Below are 26,290 nucleotides of genomic sequence, written 5' to 3' on the forward strand. Positions count from 1 at the left end.
AGAAGGAGTAGGTTCACTTTGATCATCTTTTTGTATGTTTTCCAGGTTATTATTGGGGCAAAAATTACCTCCAGTGTTCTGACTATTCCTTGGAGATAGGTTGTTTTAGTGTGTGATATTGTGTTGGACTTGATTAGAGAGCTCAATAGCTTCATTGTACTTCCCATGATTGCTCTTTTCTCTAATGATTTTATCATCAGATTTAGAAGCTTTATTTCCATCATTTGAGAGGTCCATGGTGTACTCCAGTTCAACTTGTCTAAGTCTGTTATTCCTTGCATTATAGGTGTTGCTGCGTCTTGAGATCCTAATTGCCATGGTTTCGCTGCATCACAAGGAGCAATTGTGAGGAATAGCCATTCTAGAACAATCATTTGGTTTGGTTCATTCTTTGACTACTCTGCTCCCCCCTCCCCTCCCCTCCCAAAAAAAAAAAAGAAGAGAGACTTCATTTCTTCCACCTTCCTTGGTTAGGGTTCCAAACCTTTTTCTAATAATAAGGTAAGCTTTCAAGCCGCCGGTGATATCTATAAGAAGGAATCATCATTTCCAATTCTAGAGTTGGCCATTCTAGAGATAGGCTACCTTGAGTACCTCCTCCTGCTATTTGATTCGTTTTCCCTTCTAGGACAACACCTTTGGGTATATTTATTTTTTCTTTTTACTTTTCCTATTCTTGCTGAGCTCCTTAATCGCCTCCTTATTAATTGTCAGCAGGTTGTCCATATCACCCCGGAGTTGGACTTGTGCATCTTGTAGAATTAGAGCATTTTCATATCTATTTATTTTGACACTGAGTTTAGCCTATTATTTTTTTGTTTTTTCCTTTTCTTTTGCAACTTGAGCCTTATCCAGTCTAGTGTGTTTTGAAACTTGTTGTCTTTGGTGGAAAATTTCTTGTGCCTTTTCCATAGTCTTGTTGTACCATGTAGTTTCCATCTCTTCAATGTCTACAATACTATTGCTACTTCCCTCTTTGTTACTGGTTTTTTGTTGGACTTTGCTTTTAGTGGTAGATGTTTCCGATGCTTCATTGTGTCTATTTCTAGGGACATTCTCCCCTTGGTTTCTATAATTCCTTCCTTTCCCTTTTTTCTTTTCCACTTGTTGCCATCCTTCGTCATCGATCATTTGAGCTCCTTCCTCATTTCTTTGGTTTAGTCCTCTGTCATGTTGGTCTCTAGTTGAGTTGTTCCTCTGTTGGTTGTCCCCTTTGCTCTGGTTGAATCTCTGTTCATTTTTGTTCCCCCTCTCAATATTTTGTTGTCTACTAATGGCGTTTCCCCTCTTTGTATATGTCCCTCCTTTGCCAAGGTTATTAACCTTTTATATTTTAGGATGTAAGATTCTGCATTTTTCATCAATATGTCCTTGCTTTTTGCAATGTGAACAATATGAAAGGACGGTTTCATAGTCAATTTTATGTTCAAATACTTCCATTTTGCCTTGTGAGTTCCTTATCTCAACAAAGACTTTTGATATAAAGGGTTTGGCCAAATCAATCTCAACCCTTAATTTAGCAGTAGTAGATCTTGACTTTGCAAGAGTTGCTTTGTCCATGATTATTGGGGTTCCTATGGGACTATCAATTCTACACAGCGCATCCCACTCGTAGTAGTGTCATGGTAAGTCGGGTAAGTTAATCTACAGTAGAGCTAAGGTGGAGTCAGCATCAGGTTTGAACTTAGGAGACCATTTAACAATTTTCATGTTGTTATCCCCATCCAAGTGTATCCAGCTCTTAGAGGAGATAATATTAAAGTCATCTTCATTTTCAACATCAATGAAGACATATTTGAGGTCTTTTGCACCAATTTTAACTTTTCCTTTAAGAGAAATAGCTCTAGCGAAATCAGTTCTAATTTTTTCAATTGCAGGCTTACCTCTGAGAAATTTTCCAATTATCGTCCCCCAACATGTTTCTGCAAGCATTGCATGCTTTTCTTCTGTGAAAATCACTGTGGCTTTACTATTCACCATCTCATAAGTGCACGCCGGTAATCAGACTCTATTTTTGTTAGAATTTGTTCTCATGTTTCCCAATACATCAATATATGAGTTTTGTTGGCTCAGATCAGAGCTTCCTTCCAAAGCCCCACTGGCTTTGTTGAATTAGGGGTTTTTAATTCTGGCTACATTTTCGCTGGTATTTGGGTCTGGGGGTTCTGGGAGTCGAGGAGTGGGGCCCCAAATATGTCAATGGAGATGCTCATCAATTTTCAATTTGGTTAGATCTGGTGGTGTGAATCTAAAATGACGGGAGAGTTTGGGAGTGGGAAGTTAGAGAGAAGGTTTCTCTCTAGACTGTATTTGCTTTCAAACTCTAATAATGCATATCAATAAACTTTGATTTCACTTAATTTTTCTAATCAACATCGTATTAAATAAATAACATTTTGTTTGTTGGTACAACAACAACAACAAACCCAGTATAATCTGACAGGTGTAGTCTGGAGAGGGTAGTGTGTATGCATACATTATCCCTACCTAGTGAAGATAGAGAGGCTATTTCAGATAGACTATGGGCTCAGAAAAATATGAAAAGGAGGAGGAGGAAAGAAAGAAAGAAAGAAAGAAAGAAAGAAAGAAAGAAGAAAAAGGAAAAGAAGAAGAAGAAAAGAAGTAGTACGAAACGAGAGCTAAAGCGATATAAGAATATGAAAATACAAGAGAGCTACTAATACTACTGGTAAGGAAAGTGTAAACTCTCGACTACCAACTAACCTTCTACCTAAAGCGAACGAAATAACATGACGTAATAGAAATATAAGAATATGAAAATACAAGAGAGCTACTAATACTACTGGTAAGGAAAGGGGAAACTCTCGACTACCAACTAACCTTCTACCCTAATTCTCGAGTTCCACAAACTCCTACCAAGGGTCATGTCATCAGTAAGCTAAAGCAGCGTTATGTCCTGCCTAATCACATTTCTTCGATACTCCTTTGACTTACCTCTACCTCTTCTCAAACCCCCATGGCCAACCTCTCAGGCCTCCTAACAGGATCATCAATGCTTCTTCTCTTAACGTGCCTGAACCATCTCAGTCTCGACTCCCGCATATTGTCCTCTACGGGGCCACTCCCACTTTGTTCTGAATAACTTTATTCCTAATCTTAGCTATCTTGGTATGCCCACGCTTTGTTGGTACGTTAAAAAAATATATAATTTAACTTCTATAATTAAACTGACAGAGGAGAGAACTTTTGTACCATTACGTCACCAAAAGGATTCTATAAGTTCTAGTATATATTAATTTAACTAAGTTAAAGACGTGCAGGGAGAAAGGTGCCCAGATGCACCATAGCTACGAGGTTATTAAAACTACAAATTAAAAAAGTTGGGGATCGACCTACGTACAAAGGTCATTACACTATCAATATAACATCGTGTGGTTAACTGTCTCTGTCTGTGAGTAAAATCAGTTGCTTGAAAAAATAAAGGTTACAATGAGATGTTAAATTATACTTTATACTATCAATATAGAAAAGTTAAATCCGACAATATATGTACATCATCTTTTTCCTAACTTTTACACAACGTAAAAAGAATATTAAACTTTGGCCGGGTTACGACTTGATGAGGGAAAACGATTTATTTAGATCATTATTCTATGAAAATTACAGCTATTATAATTTCTTTAATATTGAGCGCAACTTATCCCTAGCATATAAATCTTCATGTTGGGAATTTGGATTAGTTGTTGTCAAGGGTCCACTACTGAAAATGACGCTTTTGCTACCTTTCAATTATTATGTGTTAGTCGTAACGAAAGAAATATTTTTGGACTTTTTTTGCACCACCTTGAGAAGATGCTATCCCTCCACCAACCCCATTGCTTATTGTCGCCTTTTTAATAAAGTTCTACTATAAAATGAGTTGGCAATTGAAACTTAAGGAAACAAAAATAGAACTGCCACTTCTTCTTCTTCTAGTCCAGGTAAGTTTTTAGTAGTTTCTTGACGTTTACTTACATATTTGTGTTCCCTTTTGTTTAAAGTAAAAAAATATGAATTTTCTCTCATTTTTACTATATTGCTGTAGTTTCAAATGTTGATCATCATTGATTTGAATTGCGGCTTTTTAGTTCTATTGTTGTGGTTAAAGTTGAAATTAGTCTACATTTGCTTGAATTAAAGTCTTATGTTCATCAGAGTTTAATCATGACGAAATAGTTCTCTCAATGTATATACCAGTTGCATTATATTTATTTGTTTTCTCTTCTTACTGCATTAATCTGGCGAATGATTAACTTTGTTTTGATGAGTAGATTTCAAGTTCTTGGAAGAGTAATATCTAGAATCTTGACTTTTCTCAAGTGGATGAGGGGACTGTTTGGAAGTTGGATTTTAATGAAGAGGATAAGAATGGAAGAAAAAGTCCTCACTTCTTTGCCTCTTTGGACCGATTTAAGTCTTCTAATCAAACTATTTCTTATCCAATTTTAGCCATAAGTGTCAAAAAGTTTGACTTACAGCTAATACCAAACCTTCAAGAAGTATGCTTCTTGGCAAAAATAAGTTGATGATGATCAGGTTTTATTCTCATTTCTTGAAAAGACCATTGAAGTCTTTTCTTTTTACATTGTTAGTTATCGTTCAGATATTTTTATCTCGATAAGATTAAAGCTTGAAGCCACTTCTCTTGGGGTATCTGGATTAGTCGGCCAGTGGATTCCGAATACCAGATGGTTATATAAAAAAAATATCTCGTGGGGTAGTTATCTCTTCTCAGGTTAAATTTGATTCCTTTTTGTGTTTCATTATCTTGTCCTCTTGTACTACTTGTAGGTAAGAGACGAAAAGCAAGTTGAATGGTGGATGACAGCCCTTTATTTCTTTTCTGGAATGTTATAGCTAAGTTGTTTCTAGTACTACAAGTTCCATTGCGACATTAGCTAAGTTGTTCCTCTGTTCTTTCTTAGGCAAGATGTTGGAAAATGGAGTCGATGAGGAAGAAGGACGTGATTCATTGTTGCAGAAGGTGAAACTGTTAACTGAAATTATGCAACCATTTGGCAGAAAAGTTCTTAGTTTAATCAAATACTGAATTTCCTTCTTTAGGAAATTGTGTATGATGGAATAAGATCTGCACAATCCCCTAATTATCAATCTTGGCTAAAAACATTGGGATCTTCGAAAGCTTTTATCATGGTGGTACAAATTTTTATACAAGTTGTTATACTACTATACTACTAGTATTAAAGATGCTTCAGTAGACCATTCGCAAGAGTATATACTTTGATGAATCAATTTCTTGTAGTTGGGTATTTTTATGACAAAAATCTGAAGTGACATTTTGGATTTTGGAAAAAGTTGATTTTGTCTTAAAGAGTAGGTTAGCATGTGTTAATGTATTTGTCTGCTTTGCATCTGCTGGAGGGTTCTCTGAGCATCTTCTTGGTTCGCTTTTGCAAGGCCCCCTCCAACCTCTCAAAACCCAAAGAAATGAAAGAAATTTAATTTAATGATAATAATAGTAAAACAAAAAGAGAAGGAAAGACGAGTAGTGTCTTAACCTTCATGATGCCTTTGGTCCTTTCTTATGATTCTTGGTTCCTTTGTTATCGTTGAAAAATTATGCTACTGTATGTGAAGCGCTTGATATCGGGAACTTTTTTTAATTTGTTTAGCTTTTTCTTATAAGAGAACGCAACTGTTGTTATATAAATGTATCATGTCTCATCCTTTTGCATATAGGTTGATCCTGGAAAACCTCCTTTACTCGCATGGCAGCGGAAGCTAAATTGTTCAGGAAGTACCCCTACACATTTTGCTCCTAGCATTCGAGAAATTTTACACCTCGTAAGCTTTCATATTTCCTATCTCTGTTCTACTGGGAACACGCTTAAGTATTCACTCAGAAAAACACTTGCATTTTGGCCATAATTAGTTCTTTTTATGCTTTAAATATTGGTTACATCAGTAGCATCAGAAATCTTGACCGATTTTGTTCTTAGCCAGTCTTCATCTGCATATATTTGTGCTACACTTAGTAGGTAATTTGTTGTATATCTACCTAAGACAAACCTTTATTATCTTTCTTTTGAAGTAATATAATTATCGTTTTATTTTTGGTGGATAGCTTCCACTTGGTCTTAGGTTGTGGAGGCATATAAATGAAGAAGCTGCAAAAGGAACGGTAATGTGTAATACCTGTTACCCATGTTCTAAAGTTTCATAACGTAGCAGACCATATGAATGGTGTACTTATCTTCTGCCCTTTACCACCATTGTCCTCTAATTTATGTTTTCAGCCATCAATCATGGATCCGTACAACAAGCGTCTTCTCTCATGTTATCATGGCGTTCCATTAGGTGGTATTGGGTGAGTTCTCATATAATTTGTATCAATCTAATCACTAATGTAAAGTATGGGGAGCGGACGAAAATGATTTTGTAGCTTAATAGTAGAAATAATCTAATAGAAAAATAATTGAACTGTGAAATAAAGTGTGCTAAATGATGAATGGTAACATTCATTCCAGTAAAGGTCAGTCGACGGTGTTTCAGTTTAACAGGAAAGTACTTCACCATGTATTAAGGTTCTTGACTACTAACAATCTATTGAAAGTGCAAATAGTACTCTCTCCGTCCCAATTTATGTGGCACCATTTGACTTGGCACGGAGTTTTAAGTAAGAAATGAAGACTTTTTAAACTTGTTGTCTAAAACAAGCTTTAGATATTTGTGTGGCTATAAATCATCTCATGAAGGGTACAATGGGAACTCTGTTGAAGCAAATGCAAATTTATTTCCATTGATGGATGTTGAATTGATATAGAACTCTGTTGAACTTTACACTTCATTGTCTCCACATAGTTTTGAGTCTTGCAAATGTGTATGACCTTTGTAATAGAAACATCAATCTGCAGTGCAGGAAGTATTGGAAGAAGTTTGAGAGGTGAATTTCAGCGCTTTCAATTATTCCCCAGAAAATGTGAAGATACACCTATTCTTGCAAACCAGTTTTCAGTAAGTAATTCACTTAATACTACTGCTTTTAATCAAAGATAATACTCTCACTTTTCTTTGTGATACCACATTAGCTGGCAACAGAACCTTTTTATCATGCTGCTGCAATGTTATAAATACATAAACATTTATCTCGAAAGTTGATTAAGGTAGCAAACTCCAAAGAGGTTTTTGATTTCTTAACGTCTTATTAATTCATGTAAAAATAGCTGTTGATATGTAGGCAATTCTAAAGGAATAAAGATATGCAGAGTAAGGGCCTTCGTTATGGGAAGACATTTAACAGATTTGTAATTTTCCTTTAACAGGTATTCATTTCTCGCCCAAACGGAGAAAAGTTTTCAACAGTACTATGCTCTAGAGGTCCGGAAGAGCTCAAGTAAGTGACCAGCTTAACTGATGCAAGACATCAAATGACACACAAAGGCTCTAGTTGGAGCCTAGTGCTGTAGAAACATTATAAAATGATACTGAATCAGCTAGTCATACAGAACGAACACAGGATTGGGTATTGAATCATGGAAATGGAAGCTAGACGGGGAGAAATGCACATATCACGCTTTGTATCCAAGAGCATGGACTGTCTATGATGGTATTATGTACAGATAAATCAAAAGTATAAAGTCTGAATCTCTTATCTAATTCAGACTAATAAATGATATTTTAAATCATTCATCAAGCAGGTGTTCCAGATCCCGAACTCAGCATTGTTTGTCGTCAGCTTTCACCATTTATTCCACATAATTATAAGGATAGCAGCTTGCCGGTCACTGTATTCACGTTTACGGTAGGTTTAAGCATGTAGAAGACGTTTTACAAATAGCTTGACCAGTCTTAACATTTTTATATGTTAAATCTTATTCAAGAAAATTTCTGCAGCTTTCTAACTCTGGGAAGACTGATGCTGATGTGACCTTACTTTTCACATGGGCTGTATGTCGACGCATTTTTCTTTCTAGTAGAAGCATTCCTTACTGTATCAAATGAATGCTTATCATGAATTTTCTGTGCAACTTATTTCAGCATGTTTACTATCTTATCTTCAGAATTCGGTGGGTGGAATCTCAGAATTCTCTGGCGGACATGTTAATAAGAAGATTTTGTAAGAATATTTCCTACTTCATCATCAATTAATATTGTTAGTTTACAGATATGTATAGTGTAGTCTTGTCCCACATTGGAAGAGGAGTAATATCTCCTTGTAGTGTATAGCTATATATAGGGACATCTTGTATTGTATTTATCATCCAATATCAATAACATATTTTCTCTCGTGCCTTCTCACATGGTATCAGAGCATTAGTGAGAAAAAATCGTTGTGCGTCATTCCAGCGTTAACCGGGAAGAAAGAACTTAGTCATCGTGCAATTTTTCCGGTGACCTAAGGCTTGTCTAAGTGAAAGTCACTTTCTGTCGGTGTTGTGCTAAAACCAACACCACCACGAGGTAGATCACCCTCCGACGACCAACCCCTGAAATTTTATCCAGCAGAAAAGTCGCCGTGCTCCTCCACGCGCCGTCAACAACAACTTTTCCGGCGAGGGTTCCGGCCATTTTTTCGCGAAGCTTCTTCAGGACAGTATGCTTTCCTCAAAATTCCGAGCCTACTCATCTAGTTTAAATCAAATTCCGACCACTTTTATATTTTTCCGGCGTGAACAGTGACCTTTCCAGCCATTTTTTGAAAACATTTCTTCAGGACAGCTTGCTCGCAAAGGAATTCCGAGTCTATCCATCTTGGTTACGACAAAATCCGACAACTTTAGAATTTTCCGGCGAGCTACAGTGTTTCCAGCGTGAACAGTGTTTCCGGCACAGAACAGTGTTTTGTTTTCCTACTGTAAACAGTGTTTTCCAAGCTATTTCTTCAGTTTTCTCACAGGAGTTACTTATTTCCTCTATTTCAAGTTAACCCTACTACTACAAATTGTAGCGACATGGGAATCGATACTTTGAATAGTCGGATGGTTTCTTTAGCAGAGTATATAGAGTTCCTTCAGTATATAGCATGTAAGCAGACATCTTCTAAGATAGTTTTTGTTGTTCAAACAGGTAATAGCGTGACTTGTTTCTCCCATCTTCATCCTCTGAGTCTTGGGTCATTGATTCAGGTACATCAGATCATATTTCTGGTAACAAATCTCTTTTCACTACTATTTCGTATTCTCAATCTCTTCCAAAAGTCACAATGGCCAATGGGTCTCAAACCATGGCAACTGCAATAGATCAAGCAAGCCCACTTCTTTTCTTACCTTTAGATTCAGTTCTTTATGTTCCCAATAGTCCTTTTAATCTCATTGTTGTTAGTCGCTTAGCCAAATCGCTTAAATGTGTTGTTTTATTTCTTGATGACCATGTTTTTATACAGGAACGCAGTACGAGGCGGATCATTGGTACCAGGTGTGAATCAAACGGACTTTATTACCTTATCCTTGCTAAATCATATGGACTCACATCTTGTCTTCCTTCTACAATTTATCCTGTTACTGATTCACCAGATTTATTACATAAACGGTTGGGACATCCCAGTTTGTCAAAACTTCAGAAAATGGTATCTGGTTTATCTCACTTGTCAGCTCTAGAGTGTGAGTCATGTCATCTCGGTAAGCATACCCGCTCCCATTTCCCTCGGCGTCTTGATAATCGAGCAAAGTCACATTTTACTTTAGTCCATTCAAATGTTTGGGGTCCTAGTCGGGTCTGTTCCATCTTGGGATTCCGCTACTTTGTCAATTTCATTGATGATTATTCCAGGTGCACTTGGATATTTTTGATAAAAAATCGATCTGAACTGTTTTCTATTTTCCAGACCTTCCACGCTGAAATTCAAAATCAATTTGGGGTTTCTATTCGCACATTTCATAGTGATAATGCCCGAGAGTATTTGTCTTCCCTATTTCAGCAGTTTATGAAATTTCATGGGATTATTCATCAAACATCTTGTCCGTACACATCTTAACAAAATGGGGTAGTTGATAGAAAGAATAGACATCTTATTGAAACTGCTCGTACCCTACTCATACAATCTCATGTTCCATTTCGTTTTTGGGGGGATGCAATTCTTACATCTTGCTATCTTATTAATCGTATGCCATCTTCAGCTATCCAGAACCAAGTTCCATTCTCTGTCATATTTTCCCATTTACCTTTGTTCTCTCTTCCACCCCGTATCTTTGGAAGCACTTGTTTAGTCCATAACCTTACTCCAGGAACAGATAAGTTAGCTCCTCGTGCTCTTAAGTGCGTATTTCTGGGTTTCTCGAGAACACAAAAGGGGTATCGATGCTACTCTCCTGACCTCCAGCGGTACCTTATGTCCGCTGATGTTACCTTCTTTGAAACCCAATCATACTTCACAGGTTCAGGTCATCACTTAGATATTTCTGAGGTACTACCAGTTTCATCTTTTGGAGATTCAGTCACTCTAGCTCCACCACCTACAGCTCCAGTTGTAGCTCCACCACCTATAGCTCCAGTTCCACCACCTACAGCTCTGGTTGTAGCTCCACCACCTATAGCTCCAGTTCCTTCACATAATCCAGTTCAATCTTCTGCAGCTCCACCACTCTTGACTTATCATCGTCGTCCACATCCAGTATTAGGCCCAGGTGATTCACGACCCGCATCAGATTCTGCACCTACTGCGGACTTGTCTCCTCTTAGTCAACCAATTGCACTCCGCAAAGGTGTACAATCCACACTTAATCCTAATCCCCACTATGTCGGTTTAAGTTATCATCGTCTATCGTCACCTCATTATACTTTTATATCTTCTTTGTCCAATGTTTCTATCCCTAAGTCTACAGGTGAGGCACTATCTCATCCAGGATGGCGACATGCTATGATTGACGAGATGTCTGCTTTACATGCGAGTGACACTTGGGAGCTTGTTCCTCTTCCTGCAGGTAAGTCTACCGTTGGTTGTCGTTGGGTTTATGCAGTCAAAGTCGCCCCGGATGGCCAGGTTGATCGGCTTAAGGCTTGTCTTGTTGCAAAAGGATATACTCAGATTTTTGGGCTTGATTATAGTGATACTTTCTCTCCCGTGGCTAAAGTAGCATTTGTTCGTCTCTTTTTGTCCATGGTTGTTGTACGTCATTGGCCTCTTTATCAGTTAGACATTAAGAATGTTTTTCTCCACGTTGATCTTGAGGAAGAAGTTTATATGGAGCAACCACCTGATTTTGTTGCTCAGGGGGAGTTTAATGGTTGTGTGTGCAGATTGCGCATGTCACTAAATTGTTTGAAACAGTCCCCTCGAGCTTGGTTTGGTAAGTTCAGCACAATTATTCAGGAGTTCGGCATGACTCGTAGTGAGGCTGATCACTCTGTGTTTTATCGGCATTCTGCTCCTAATTTGTGTATTTATCTAGTGGTTTATGTTGATGATATTGTTATTACTGGTAATGATCAAGATGATATTATTAATCTGAAGCAACATCTCTTTCAGCACTTCCAGACTAAGGATCTGGGCAGATTGAAGTATTTTCTAGGTATTGAGGTCGCTCAGTTTAGCTCAGGTATTGTTATTTCACAGCGGAAGTATGCCTTAGACATTCTTGAGGAGACAGGAATGATGGGTTGCAGTCCTATTGACTCTCCTATGGATCCGAATGCTAAGCTTCTGCCTGGACAGGGGGAGCCTCTTAAAGACCCTACGAGATATAGGAGGCTGGTTGGCAAATTGAATTACCTCATAGTGACTAGACCTGATATTTCTTTTCCGGTGGGTGTTGTAAGTCAGTTTATGGATTCTCCGTGTGATAGTCACTGGGATGCAGTTGTTCGCATTCTTCGGTATATAAAGTCAGCTCCAGGCAAAGGATTACTATTCGAGGATCGAGGCACGAGCAGATTGTTGGGTACACAGATGTTGATTGGGCAGGATCGCCTATTGATAGACGTTCTACGTCTGTATATTGTGTTCTAGTAGGAGGTAATTTGGTCTCGTGGAAGAGCAAGAAACAGAATGTAGTTGCTCGATCTAGCGCCGAAGCCGAATATCGGGCCATGGCTTTGGCGACATGTGAGTTAGTTTGGGTCAAGCAGTTGCTCAAGGAGTTAAAGTTCGGAGAAATCGGCAAGATGGAACTAGTGTGGGATAATAAAGCTGCTCTTCATATTGCGTCAAATCCGGTGTTCCATGAGAGGACTAAACACATTGAGATCGACTGTCACTTTGTCAGAGAAAAAATAATTTCAGGAGATATTGTTACAAAGTTTGTAAAGTCGAATGATCAACTAGCAGATATTTTCACTAAGTCTCTTACTGGTTCTCGTATTAGTTACATGTGTAACAAACTCGGTACATATGATGTGTATGCACCGGCTTGAGGGGGAGTGTTAGTTTACAAATATGTATAGTGTAGTCTTGTCCCACATTGGAAGAGGAGTAATATCTCCTTGCAGTGTATAGCTATAAATAGGGACATCTTGTATTGTATTTATCATCCAATATCAATAACATATTTTCTCCCGTGTCTTCTCACAAATATTAAGCGTCTAATGGAATCAGTTTGGTTTCGTTGCTAATTGTATTGGATGATTAATTCTGATCAATATGTATTGGCCTCTGTAGGATGGAAGACTGTGTCCATGGCATACTCCTCCATCACAAGTATGTTTTGTGTAAACTGTCCTCTATTCTATAGCTACAATCCTTTTCTTTTCCCCACATGCTTGATAGTTTTATTACAATACAACTGTATTTTTCCGTTCAGCACTTCAGATGGACTCCCTCCGGTGAACTTTGCCATTGCAGCTCAAGAAACTGCGGATGTCCGTGTCTCAGAATGTCCATGCTTTTTGATATCTGGAGAGTCTGAGATTATGACAGCAAGGGACATGTGGAGGGAAATCGAGAAGGTTAGTTTGTTTTCCTGGTTCTTGCATATAAACAACAGCTACGCATGTTATTAATTTTTATATCATTACTTTAAAGCTCAACCTTTTTGTTTATTCAAATGATTATGATGAATATGAGCATTAACATTATGTCTATTCTGGACTCCTAATTCCTTTGCAATTTTTCTTTATAACAGCATGGTTCATTTGACCATCTTAAGGATGCTCAGACCTTGATAACATCGGAAAAGGGATCATCTATTGGAGCTTCCTTAGCAGCATCTGTTAAAATTCCACCTGGTGCTGTTCGGACAGTTACTTTTTCACTTGCCTGGGACTGCCCAGAAATAAGATTTCCCAGCGGCAAGACTTACCACAGGTCATAAATCAGTTCTTGTATCTAGAGTCTTATGATTAAAATTGTTCATTGCTAAATATATTTGGATGTTAAACATTGTCTCAGACGATATACAAAATTCTATGATGTTCAAGGTGATGGTTCAGCTATTATTGCCCATGACGCTATTCTAGGTAATTATATCAATCATGGAATTGTAATGTACATTTTATGGTATTTCCAGTATTAGTGTATTATTTATGTTTTGGAGCTGCACAACAAAAGGGAGAATGGCTTCAACAAAAAATTTCCATTACAAAAGTATCATTAAACAGCAAATTTACTCAATTTGACAGATATGACTAATGACTCATGATCTCCAATGATTTTGTTATGAACAAACTGGCTTTCTGTGAATGGATGGATGTGAACATACATTATATAAGCATTCTAATTTCATTGTTCGTCTATCTTTAAACTAGAACATAACAATTGGGAGCGTGAGATTGAAGCGTGGCAGAATCCAATACTTGAAGACACAAACCTGCCAGAATGGTGAAACATAGATTTTAAGTGCTTTTTCCTCAGAATATATACATGTCATTGCAGTTTCTAAATAAACTTCTGAAGTGTCAACCATTTGCATCAGGTACCGCATCACTCTTTTCAACGAGCTTTATTATCTTAATGCAGGGGGCACGATTTGGACAGGTAAACGGAAAGGAAATTCTGTTAGCATGCTATGTTACTGTGTCTAATTAACGCTATATTTTAATGTCATAGATGGATCCTTACCCATGCAAAACTTTGGAACCATTGGGGAGAAAAAGTTTTCCCTCGATAAAGCCAAATTGGATTCTGAGAAAACATTAAAATTGGATGAAAAACATGAGACCTATATGGGATTACTTTCTAGGATGAAATCTACTGTTAACGAACTTCAGACTCCGGTGGCATCAAACTCTGCTTTTGGCACTTATCTACTTCAAGATGGAGAGGAGAACATTGGCCAGTTTCTTTATCTTGAAGGGATTGAATATCACATGTTTAATACCTATGATGTTCATTTTTATGCATCATATGCACTATTAATGCTCTTCCCAAAACTTGAGCTGAGCATCCAAAGAGACTGCGCAATGGCGGTAATGATGCATGATCCATCTAAAATGAATATTATGAGTGATGGAACATGGGCCTCCAGAAAAGTGCTTGGAGCCGTCCCTCATGATATTGGACTTAATGATCCATGGTTTGAAGTAAATGCATACAATTTCTTCAACTCAGACAGATGGAAGGACTTAAATTCGAAATTTGTCCTTCAAGTTTACAGGGATTTTGTTGCTACCGGTGATAAAAATTTTGGAAAATCTGTTTGGCCATCAGTATACATAGCTATAGCATATATGGATCAGTTTGATAAGGATGGGGATGGCATGATTGAAAATGAAGGGTTCCCTGATCAGACGTACGATGCATGGACTGTTAGTGGAGTGAGCACATATTGTGGTGGGCTCTGGGTAGCAGCTCTGCAAGCTGCCTCGGCGATGGCTCGTGAGGTTGGTGATGCTGAAGCTGCTGATTACCTTTGGGCAAAGTTTCAGAAGGCAAAATCCGTATATGACAAGTTATGGAATGGTTCTTACTTTAATTATGACAATAGTGGTCGTAGATCAAGTTCTTCAATTCACGCTGATCAGTTGGCTGGTCAATGGTGAGTTATTTCTTCATCTTACGGGGCAAGAGGAACTAATGGCTTTAAACTGATGAATTTTTTCTAAATTTAGAGAAAAGAACTTGAAATTCACCACCTATGAATATATTGCGTTTTTCATGTTCTTTGAAGTTTCATATGGTTGATAGACCCGTGATAACTTGAAACTTTACCATAAAACCTGTTTCTCATTAGTATGCTATCTCATAGGTATGCGAGAGCGAGTGGTCTTTCACCTATTGCTGATGAAGAGAAGATAAGAACTGCTCTCAAGAAAATCTATGATTTCAATGTGTTAAAGCATAAAGGAGGGATTCGAGGGGCTGTAAACGGGATGCAACCAAATGGAAAACCTGATATGTCTGCTATGCAGTCAAGAGAAATATGGACAGGAGTCACATATTCTCTTGCTGCTAATATGATACAAGAGGGCTTGGTGGACATAGCATTTCATACAGCAAGTGGAATACACTCCACAGCTTGGTCAGAAGAAGGTTTTGGGTAAGTTTCTTTTTTCTCTACTTTTTTCTCTTTGCTTGGAGGTTATCATTTCCAGGCTGAAATGATGAGTTGTCATTCAACTTGAAATACTGATTTCATTGCGTAGCAACTATAATTTTCTTCTTTTATTTTCTGATACATGAATTGTTCGGGGACTTGAGTGGGTCCGGATAAGATGAGGTTTCTAGTGAGCTATTTGTTGGACAAATCAACCAAACAGCATTTTAGCAATACAAATTGGAAACCACTCTTTGTTGAGAAGTTTTCCATTATCATATGATTACAAGTCACCTAGTGAATCAGGGAAAACCTATTCTAGGCTTGGTGATTGTTTGCGATAAACTAGATACTAGTAAAGATTGCATCCATTTAGATATGCATAGATTGTTTTAGCAAGACATTACCCAGAACCGTGAAGTTCTGTTAGATATCTATTATTTAAGGAAGAGGAAGTTAGTTTTGGTGCTACTATTTTGTGATGCTTGTGACATTCTTTTTTTTTTTTTCATTTCCAAAATTCCCTTAGTCACTACTATTCTGACTATCAAGAATAGAGAAAAAGGCTATATTGCTACGGGTGTCAAGGATCACCATTTATCAAGCTAATAGTTGTAGGTTGGTCATACCATTAAGCATCACTGTTAAAACGAATATATGTTTATGCCTTTGTTTGATAGATTATTTAATGAAATTGCTCATAGCTTCAGCCTGTTCATAAGAGAAGCATCACAATAATGTGTGCCAAGCTATGAAGAAATATGAATCCAAAGCTATAATGACATCTCTATTGACTAGTTGATTAGCTCCCTAAACTTTGTGAGCTTCCGCTTTCATTTAGCCTAGTCTAGCTTATATCCACTGTTGACGCAACTCCATACTGACACCTCACTACTAATTTCACTTTCATTTAGTTTCTAATTTAATTAATGGCTAAGAGATTTCATACTCTTTCTTTACAGTTTTAGGTGTTCCAGTTCATGAAACGACTCTGCAACGAAATTTTAACATCCTTAGAAAGTCTGTTGATATTTTAGGGCATGTAGATACTCGTACAATGTCTCCTGTTCATAGTTCTGCACTCGCCTTTATACAGTTTGATAGGTGATTTCATGTTTTGAAACAGGAATTAAAGTAGTAGATCTTCTTAACCATTTAGCAGAGATCAACTGTAGGTTCTTGTATGCGCAGGTTTGGTTTCCAAACGCCTGAGGGATGGAACACATATGATCACTATAGATCACTGTGTTACATGAGGCCCTTAGCAATTTGGGCAATGCAATGGGCTCTGTCAAAGACAAAGCTTCACAATCAGGAGATGAAGCACAGTGCAAGTGAGAATTCTTTGTATGTAAAGCAACATGCAGGATTTCAAGAGGTTGCTCGCCTTCTGAAGTTACCAGAAGAAAAAGCTTCTAAAAGTTACATTCAGTTGTTGCATGAGTTTCTTTGTAAGAAACTATCAATTTGATTGTCGAAACATTGGAAATCACGTCTCTGTATTGTTTTGTTTTATTTTCCTCGAAATGTATTCCTCAATAACAAACTAGCAGAGCCTGTTTTTAACTGTATGTAAAATGCTCAATGTTTTTTTCTTTCATTTCCTTTCTTTTCTTTTCCCAAGGGTAACTATTGAAGAAATAAAGAACAAATGCTCATTGAAATGACACTTTATCGCCCTGCTCATTTCAAATAAGATCCGCATTGTTCATAAGTTCGATCACGCAAATCAATTTTTAGTCGTGTACCTTAATTTTGCAAAGCTTCTGAGTAATTTCCTTGAGCTGATATTCATTATGATCGTCATTTAAATGAAAGAAACTTCATCACTATATTGTACATTATATTTTTAAGCTTCCGCTATGCAAGGAGGCCGATGAAAGGCCGGATCAAATTGGATCTTATGTAAGCAATTTTACCTTGCATCTCTACAAAAGGCTATTTCCATAGCTTGAACCAATTTTGCCTTTTTGCCAAGGATCCCCTTCTTCCATTGAATATCTAAATATTGAACAAATGAATTAAAACTTGACTTTGTCATAAAATCAAAGAAAACATATCTAATTGTTAGAAGTAAGAAAGGATCTTTTTAGAAGGAAAAGTGAAAGGGACTAAAATCTTTCACAATTTTGATGTGTATGCATCAAAAGGAATATAATAGTATCTAACATATTCATTTTTACCCTAATCATCCAACTACACCGACAAATATTAGTACTTTTTAAGCCAAGAAATTGATAGGAAGATTTTAAATCATTTGATCTTAAAGACATGTACGAGGGAGCCAAGACCCGTGTAAGGACAGTAGGAGGAAACTCAGGCTACTTTCCGGTCTTGATGAGGTTGCACCAAGGATGAAGCCTTAGCATGTTCTTATTTTCCTTAGTGATGGATGAATTGACGCGTCACATTGCAGATGACATAGTACTGATTAACGAGACGTGAGGCGATGTTACACTAGGCTGGAGGTTTGGAGACAAACCCTAAAGTCTAAGGGTTTCAGGTTAAGCGGGATTTAGACAGAATACCTGAGTGCAAGTTCAGTGACGCAACTTATGAAGTGGACTTGGAAGTGAGACTTGATACACAAGTCATCCCAAGAGAGAAAGTTTCAAGTAGCGTGGGTCATTAATTCAAGGTAATTGGGAGATTGACAATGATGTCATCCATTGTATTTGGGGGATAAATGAAATAGGGGCTCGCATCTAGTATCTTGTGTGATAAGAATGTGCCACCAAGACTTAAATGTAAGTTCTATAGAGTAGTTGTTAGGCCGACTATACTAGTTTTTATTAATGCTTTATATCTCCATATTTTTCTACGCCTAATTTCCTTTACTTAATAAAATCCATAATTTCAAAAATAATAAAATGAATAATTAAGTTGATAGTTCATTGTTGGCTTACCTAGCGGCAACGTTGGGCTCCATCACGACCTATAGCAGCCCAACACGACCTATAGCGGGAATTGTTATGGTCCCTAATTTTGGATCGAGTCGCTAGACGATTAACACGAAAGTCAGGCCCAACACGAAAGTCTATGCCCTTGTTCTTGTTCCTAGACTTGCCTATGATTGCTGGATTTGCAATTCAATCAAGGAATTGCACACCTAGAACTTGTTTGAGAAAAGCTCCAAATCTCTATGACTTGAAGAAATTCAACCTGATAAGCGTCAACTCTTTTAAATAGAGGGTTACATAGCAAGAGTCCTAACTCAGAAAAGAGTCCTAACTAAAAGAAATAACAAGTCCTAAATCCCTAAGGGATATTTTATTCAAGCTGACAAAATAATTCAGAAAATATCAATCATTATCTATCCTATTAATTCTTTCGTCTAGTATATGGTCTGCCAACAAACGCATCCATAACATTACTCCCTTCCTGTAGAAAAAGCTTGTCCTCAAGCTTGAAGTCTGGAAAGGCAGATTTGAAATGATTCACATTCTCCCAAGTGGAATCCTCAACAGAGAAACCACACCACTGAACCAAAAGTTCCCAATTACCATGATTCGGGCGTGATCGGAGGACAGAGCAAGGGGTGGGAACAATGCGTTATTCTTCAACTGGTGGAAGAGTAGGTAGAGTTGCATGTATCTCACCCTTGAATGGCTTAAGAAGTGACACATGAAACATATCATGAAGCTTGTAACCTGCAGGTAGATCAAGTTGATAAGCTACAGATTCTATGCGCTTCAAAACTGCAAAGGGGCCATAATACTGTGGTGCAAGTTTATGATAAACACGGCTAGCCAGAGCTTGTTGTAGCTTGGCTCGAATATCCTGTAAGACAACATCTCGGTCTATTAATGTTCGGTCAACAACATCAACTCGAGATGAACCAGTCATGTAGGATTGCAATCTGGGAGGTTCGCAGCCATAAACAACTAGAAATGGAGACGTGTGAAGTGTTGAATGGAAATAAGTGTTATAGCAAAATTCAGCTTCCGAAATCTATTCTACCCATTTTGTAGGACGATAACCCACCAAGCATCGCAAATACATCTCGATTGTGTGATTAACAACCTCGGTTTGGTTGTCCGACTGTGGATGATAAGCAGATAAAATTTAATTTAATCCCACATAAATGAAATAATTCTTTTTAGAACGTACTTGTGAAGAGGGGATCTCGATCATTGACAATTGATTCTGGGATACCATGCAAACGAACAATATTCTCATAGAAAAGTCTTGCTATAGAAGACGCATTATATGGATGAGCAAGAGGAATAAAATGTGCATATTTAGAGAACCGGTCCACAATCACCAATAACACTATTTTACCTAATGATTTTGGCAGCCCATCAATAAAATCCATTGAGATATCCGACCAGATCTGATTAGGTAGTTGTAAAGGTTGTAACAGTCCTGCTGGACTCAAATTAACAGCCTTATTACGTTGGCAAACCGAACAAGCAGCAATATAATCCTTGATAGATGTCTTCATAGTTGGCCAATAAACATCCTTGCGAATACGTTGCATGGTATTCTGAACACCTTCATGTGTGCTATCATGAAACCCGGACAAGACAGAAGCTACCAATGGTGAATTTGACAAGAGATAAATCTCGTCTCTAAAGAACAACAATCCATCTCGAAATACTCAATCGGCATCCATCTCTCCCTATTTAATTTTAGTTTGAAGTTCTCGAAGAATTGGTGACTGCTTGACTTCTGCCCAGACTTCATCAAATATCAAAACCTGAGGCTGGGAAATAACAAATAACATATCTTCAGTCCCTTCTCGTCGTGATAATGCATATGCAGCAGTATTCAAGCGCCTGACCTTGTATTCAACCCGCATACCTCGTCAACTTGCTAAGCCAATGTTGTTGAGGAGAAGTAGTAAGACGTTGATCTAACAAGTATTTAATATTATAATGATCAGTTCGAATTAGAAAGGCTCGACCCAAAAGATAACGTCTCCAATGTTGAATTGCCTTTGTCAAGCCTATCAATTCACGTTCATAAGCTGGAAGTTTTAGGTTTAGATCAGCTAGCTTACAACTAATAAAAAGCAATTGGATGTCCCTTCTGTTAAAGGACTGCTCCTATTCCATCACCTGAAGCATCACACTCAATAACAAATTCTTCGTCAAAATTTGGCAACTGTAAGATTGGGGCAGCAATTAATGCCTTTTTAAGAGCTTCAAAAGAAGCAAGTGTATCATCATTCCACTTAAAAGAATGTCGCTTAAGCATACTTGTTAAGGGAGCAGCAATCAGACCAAAATTCTGGATGAATTTGTGGTAATATCCTGCCAAGCCCAAGAATCCATGCAATATTTTTGTTGATTGCGGTTGAGGCCAGTCCACCACGGCCTTGATCTTGTTGTCATCAGCTGAAACACTTGTGTTTGAAACTATGTGGCCCAGATAAGCTACTTGTTTTTCGCCAAAGGAACATTTGGATTTTTTAAAACAAAGGCGATGAGCTTGCAGTAACTCAAGGATGATTCGCATGTGCGACAAATGATCCTTCCAAGTCTTGCTATACACAAGGATGTCATCAAAAAATACAAAAGTAAATTGATGTAGGTAATTTCGGAATACCTCATTCATCATTTCTTGAAAGGTAGAGGGGGCATTGGTCAATCCAAATGGCATGACAAAGAACTCAAAATAGCCATGGTGCATTCTGAAAGCCGTCTTCTCAACATCCATAGAGTCCATGCGGACTTGATGGTAACTAGAGCGAAGATCGAGCTTGGTGAAAAATTGTGCTCCATGTAATTCTTCAAGTAATTCATCTACTACTGGAATAGGGAATTTGTCTTTTACTATTTTGGAATTAAGATCCTTATAGTCCATGCAAAAGTGCCATGTTCCATCATGTTTCCGAACTAACAGTACAGGTGATGAGAATGGAGAACGACTGGGTCGGATAATGCCTTGATGATGCATTTGATCATACTATATTTCAATCTCATCTTTCTGGAAGTGAGGGTAGCGATAGGGTCGAACTACCACCGGATCAGTTCCTGGTAGTAAACAAATGCGATGGTCGCAGGAACGTATAGGAGGCAGACCTGTAGGTTCTTGGAATATGTCATCAAATTTGGCCAATATCTTCTCGAGGTCACCTTGCTTGGAATCCAGCGAAAGATGTAGGTGCGGCTGGAATAGTTGTTGTTGTCCCTGTAAGGTGATCTGCCTTTCATTTACTTCAAATATCATTGTCAATGAGGTAAAGTCCCATAAGATAGGCTCGAGTGTTTGCAGCCACTTGACACCTAGGACAATATTAAAACCATCCAAAGGAATCACATAAAAATCAGCAATAAAAGAATGGGTAATTACAGAAAATTACACTCCTTTGCAAATGCCCAAACTGGAGATTTTTTCGCCATTTGCCACTGATACATTGAGATTTTCCTGATGATGGATAGGCAATCCTAAAGGTTGGGTAGCAGTAGAGCTAATAAAATTGTGTGTGCTCTCGAATCCACTAAGTTAAGCAACAACTACATATCAATTACAACTTGCAATTGCATAGTATTTGCATGTTATTTGCCTGTGATGGCATGAGTGTGAGATGGCGGGCTCTTCGTTGTCCGTTGTTATGTCCCCCGATTCTCCATCCTCTATTTCCATCCAAAATAACTCTTTTCATTGATGGCCTGCAACATAAGGATCATCATAGTTGTAGCACAATCCTGTTGCACGTCGTGCAACCACCTCGGTGCGAGTCAACCTTTTCACAAAAGGATAAGAATAAGTAGTAGTCTTAGCACTCAAAGTCACCGTTGTACCGAAAACTTTGACACTGTCGTTTGAGGTTGAACCATAGCCCCTTTGTGTGGCAGAAGAAATCTGTATTTTCTTCTCAAATGCTCTTGCCAGACTCATTGCTTGCACTAACTTAGATGGATTATGCATTTCAACATCGAGATGAATTGAATCAACTAACCCAGTTGTAAACATATCAACTTGTTGGTCTATACGCATAGATGAAGCACGAACCAACCGATTTTGGAAGTTTCTCTGATATTCTTCCACAGAACTAGTTTGTTTCAAGTTGAAAAACTCTCCTAATGGGTTACTTTTCATTGGTTGGCCAAAACGAAGGGTACAATATTCTTGAACACACCCCGTGTTAAATTGGGTTCCTCCAGTTCCAGTTGATTAACCCATAATTGTGCCTCCCCAACATGTGAAAAGAAGCTAACCCTACTTTTTCTTGGTTGGGAGTACGCTGGTTAACAAAGAATTTCTCACAACGGTGAAGCCAAATAAGAGGATCTTCAGTTCCATCATAAGTAGGAAAGTCTAATTTAGTGTATCTGGGTTATAGATAAATTCGACTAAGAGCTCAGTGTATTTTGAAGGAGTACTACAATATAAAAGAGAGAAGATCTTAGAACATTTGGGATTTGCTTGTGATGAACTACCCTTTAGATACCTTAGTATTCCTCTATCCACAAGGAAATTCACTCTATTACAGTGGCAACCCCTAATAGAGAACATTACAGACAAAATTTCCTCATGGCATGCAATAAGTTAACCTATGCTAGAAGGTACAAATAGTACAAACTACTCTTTGGCATACAAATTATATGGACTCAATTGTTTTTTATTCCTGCTAAAGTATTAAAAGCAATTGATGCATTATGCAGAAGCTATGTTTAGCCAAGGGAAAGTGTGATAAAAAAGAATGCTTTAGTAGCCTGGGACATAATGTGCAATCCTAAATCTACACGTGGGTTGAATTTAACTAATCCATAGCTTTGGAATAAGGCTGCTATAGTGAAAACTTATTGGAATTTGGCTCATGAACAGGATAAGCTATGGATGAAATAGATCCTTACTTATTATATCAAAGGACTGCAATTTAACACCAGTCCAATACTCCAACAAATAATCAGGAAGTATTGGATGTTAGAGAAATTTTGGACCAGGTACAATGCAATCATATAGCTAAAAGGAGCATGATTAGGCAAATTTACCATATGATGTTCAAGAATGATGTCTGATGGTAGGCTAGAAAGTCGTATTTTAGTCGCTTATTGCACTCTAATCCACTGCACTTTACTTATGTTGAGCTTTAATTAGTAGTGCTTTGCACTTATTATGTGTTTTATGCCGTGTAGGAGTGATTCCGAGTTATTTAGATATTGCGGAGCTAATTAGAGCTTTGAAATCTGAGTAGAAGCCCAAGGGATTAAACCGGGATCGCGTTCGGGGGTCGAGTACCAAGTCCGGATGCCAAAAACTGGAAAAACGAATTAATCTACGAAAAATACACTACCGCGCCGCATGGGGCGGGGCAGCTGTGTAATATATGCCCAGAAAGTGATTTGCAATTTGTTCTAGAATTTCCCACAAGCGCGCCGCATGCGGCGCGGTAGTGCAAAAATATTAGAGTATGTTCTCAATTCCGCTAAAAAGGGTATTTTCGTCTGGGGTTCATTTGGGGATAGTTAAAATACACGGGAAAAATACCATTTCTGGACTTTTGGCATACCTTAGACCTAAGAAAATAGGAGAAGCAAGAGCACAAGGATTTCATCCTTCCTTCCTTACTCAAGATCCACGTTTGGATTGTATTTATGTTTTCCTATACTTTTATTTCATTTGTGAAGAACTTCTCCATGTCTATGGAGTAGAACCTTTTGGGTTTTGATGGATTTGGTATATTGATAGTTGTTTGTGGATTATAACTCTATTTTTATGTATTTGATTTGTTTTGGGAAGATTAAATTATTGCATCTATGTTCACTTGTTCTTGTAATTAAGAGAGGTATAACTTGTGATATATTTGTACTATATTGTTGATTGAGTTCATAGATTCTTCGAAATAATCGAAAGAGGCTAGTTGAATCCTTGATTAAACCTAGTTAGGAGGATAATCGAAAGAGGTTCTCCTAAAGACCAATCTATTACGAATTCTTGCATATCTTCACCGAGCTGAAATTGGTTCATATTGTGAGGTTGAGACTTAATCGAGAGAGGAGTTTCTACTAAATAATTGTACTGATAATAAGTGAATTCGAGAGACTCACTTGAACATTATAAGTGAATTATCTAGAGTTAGATCCCGAATAATTATCTTGCACCTATCATATCAACCCATATTTTCTCCCATTGATAACTTCCTTGCTTACCTTTGTTGCGATTGTCATTAGTCAATAGTTGTAGAGTTTAGATTAGTAATTATATAAATCCCCATTGTTGATCCTTCTGGATAGCAATTTAGCTACAAACTACGAGAATACTGTTTAAATCCAATCCCTATGGAGACGATATCATACTGTACTATCTCTGACTAGCGAGCACAATTTAAGTACGTATTTTGTGCTCGTCAAATGGCATCGTTGCCGGGGATTGGCAATCAATAGTATTTGAATTAGTTTGTAGTGCTAATTCAGGAATTCATTTTTATTTTTACTTTTATTTTATTCTTCACGGGTTTCTCCTCCGTGTGCAGGGCAACAGGTTAAGTTCGTAGTGTATGATACGATCTTCTTGTAAAGAAGTAATACCTTACAACCCAGAATTGGAAAAATACCTGCGGCAACTGAGGAAGGAGAAAGAGTGAACCGTAAGGTTCTTGGGCCAACCTTCAACCCAAGAACACATGGCTAATAATGATGAAAATGAGGTAGAGACAGCTGCAAGGATAGTTGTTGAGGCAGCCCATAGAGCTGCTGAGGAAACTGTCGAAGACAATAGGGGTCGAAGATTCAATCTAAATCGACCCTTGATTGATGACCAGTGCGAGAATGTGGTACCAAGGCTTGGTAGAGCATTAGGTGACTACGCCAGACCAGTCTACAATCAAGGATTGTCAAGTGTTAGACCACCTCCAATTGCAGCCAATAATTTCGAGCTGAAGTAAGGTTTGCTTCAAACCATCCAAAACAGCTGTGTTTTCAGAGGGAAGATGAACGAAGATCCAAACACGCATCTGACGGACTTCGAGGAGATTATGAACACCTTTCAATACAATGGGGTGTCATAAGATGCAGTGTATTTAAGGGCATTCCCCTTTTCACTTAAAGATGATGCAAAGTAGTGGCTTCGAAGCTTGCCAAATGGATCAATTAGAACATGGGAGGAAATGACCAGAAAATTTCTTGATAAATATTTCTCCTCAGCTAAGACGGTCAACTTTAGAAGAGAAATCCATAACTTCTTCCAGAAAGAGAATGAAACTATTTTTGAAGCATGGGAGAGGTTTAAGGAGATAGTTAAGAGGTGTCAACATAGAGGAATTGAACTCTGGATGCAACTCCAGGACTTTTGGGATGGATTGACACCGACCTCGCGTAGATTAGTGAGCAATGTAGTTGGAGGCCCCTTTATGAAGAAGACTCCAGAGGAGATATTTACTATTCTTGTTGAGTTATCCGAAGATGCTAATCAGTGGACCTCTGATAGTGTGGAAAGAAGAAAATCAACTGGTGTTCACCAAGTTGATGCTACTATATCTGCGCAAGTACAGCTTGATGCTATGGCTAAAGAAATACGAAAGCTAACTGTAGCTTTGATGCAAAATGTACACCACACAGCTTGTGATATATGTGGAAGAGGACACCCTACTCATGAGTGTCAAGCCTCAACTGAGGAAGTGAATGTTGTAGGAAACAATAATTTTAATGCAATGGGTCAGAGGCACCCCGGTTTTTCATGGAGTTCACCTGGGGGTACTGCAAATGCATGGCAACAAAACAACCCCAGATTCCAGGAACAGGGACCTCCAGGTTTTCAAAATCAGCAGAGGCAGCAGTATCAATCTCCACAGTCAAATCAACCCAGCATGGAAGATCTTGTGAAGACCTTCATTATCAAGACGGATGAGAGGCTTGACGCCCATGATGCAGCTATCAAAGAATTGGGTACATCTTTTCGAAGTCTGGAAAGACAGGTTGGGCACTTAGCTACTCTAATGTCTGAGTGAGCCCCAGGAACACTCCCGGCTGATACAG

General features: G+C 38.0%; 2 protein-coding genes and 1 non-coding gene across 11 annotated transcripts; 1 reads left to right on the forward strand and 2 right to left on the reverse strand.

The window, feature by feature from the left end:
- Window positions 1-3,802: 3,802 nt before the first annotated feature.
- LOC107816121 (uncharacterized) lies at window positions 3,803-17,029 on the forward strand. 9 transcript variants are annotated; one of them, XM_075252264.1, is made up of 22 exons: window positions 3,803-3,941; window positions 4,926-4,984; window positions 5,701-5,805; window positions 6,086-6,142; window positions 6,258-6,328; window positions 6,876-6,975; window positions 7,284-7,354; window positions 7,467-7,567; window positions 7,656-7,762; window positions 7,855-7,908; window positions 7,999-8,077; window positions 9,028-9,086; window positions 9,344-9,375; window positions 12,554-12,592; window positions 12,696-12,840; window positions 13,017-13,198; window positions 13,283-13,350; window positions 13,639-13,711; window positions 13,806-13,867; window positions 13,940-14,867; window positions 15,078-15,368; window positions 16,557-17,029. In XM_075252264.1, exons 2-22 carry the CDS (start codon window positions 4,931-4,933, stop codon window positions 16,834-16,836), a joined length of 2,958 nt encoding a protein of 985 aa, XP_075108365.1. In that variant the 5' UTR covers window positions 3,803-3,941; window positions 4,926-4,930; the 3' UTR covers window positions 16,837-17,029. The 9 variants fall into 9 exon arrangements, with proteins under 9 accessions (XP_075108365.1, XP_075108368.1, XP_016497291.2 ...); XM_075252267.1 differs by having other exon boundaries at window positions 7,659-7,762; XM_075252265.1 differs by lacking the exon at window positions 3,803-3,941 and adding an exon at window positions 4,074-4,186.
- Window positions 17,030-20,399: 3,370 nt separating this feature from the next.
- LOC142180056 (putative mitochondrial protein AtMg00860) lies at window positions 20,400-21,173 on the reverse strand. Its single transcript, XM_075250976.1, has one exon. It carries the CDS (start codon window positions 21,171-21,173, stop codon window positions 20,400-20,402), a length of 774 nt encoding a protein of 257 aa, XP_075107077.1.
- Window positions 21,174-25,470: 4,297 nt separating this feature from the next.
- Window positions 25,471-25,577, reverse strand: LOC142180561 (small nucleolar RNA R71). Its single transcript, XR_012709178.1, has one exon. It is a non-coding gene; the product is annotated as a small nucleolar RNA R71 (small nucleolar RNA).
- Window positions 25,578-26,290: the final 713 nt, after the last annotated feature.

Source organism: Nicotiana tabacum, chromosome 4, assembly GCF_000715075.1.
Source record: "Nicotiana tabacum cultivar K326 chromosome 4, ASM71507v2, whole genome shotgun sequence".
NCBI classification, from domain to species: domain Eukaryota; kingdom Viridiplantae; phylum Streptophyta; class Magnoliopsida; order Solanales; family Solanaceae; genus Nicotiana; species Nicotiana tabacum.

Excerpts from the sequence above, each read along its gene's own strand:
- LOC142180056 (XM_075250976.1), bottom strand. The coding sequence starts at position 21,173 with ATGGACTATAAGGATCTTAATTCCAAAATAGTAAAAGACAAATTCCCT.
- LOC107816121 (XM_075252264.1), top strand. The coding sequence starts at position 4,931 with ATGTTGGAAAATGGAGTCGATGAGGAAGAAGGACGTGATTCATTGTTG. Across the intron at positions 9,087-9,343 it reads GTCTTGGGTCATTGATTCAG|GAACGCAGTACGAGGCGGAT; the intron begins GTACATCAGATC and ends GTTTTTATACAG. Across the intron at positions 13,199-13,282 it reads AGCGGCAAGACTTACCACAG|ACGATATACAAAATTCTATG; the intron begins GTCATAAATCAG and ends ACATTGTCTCAG.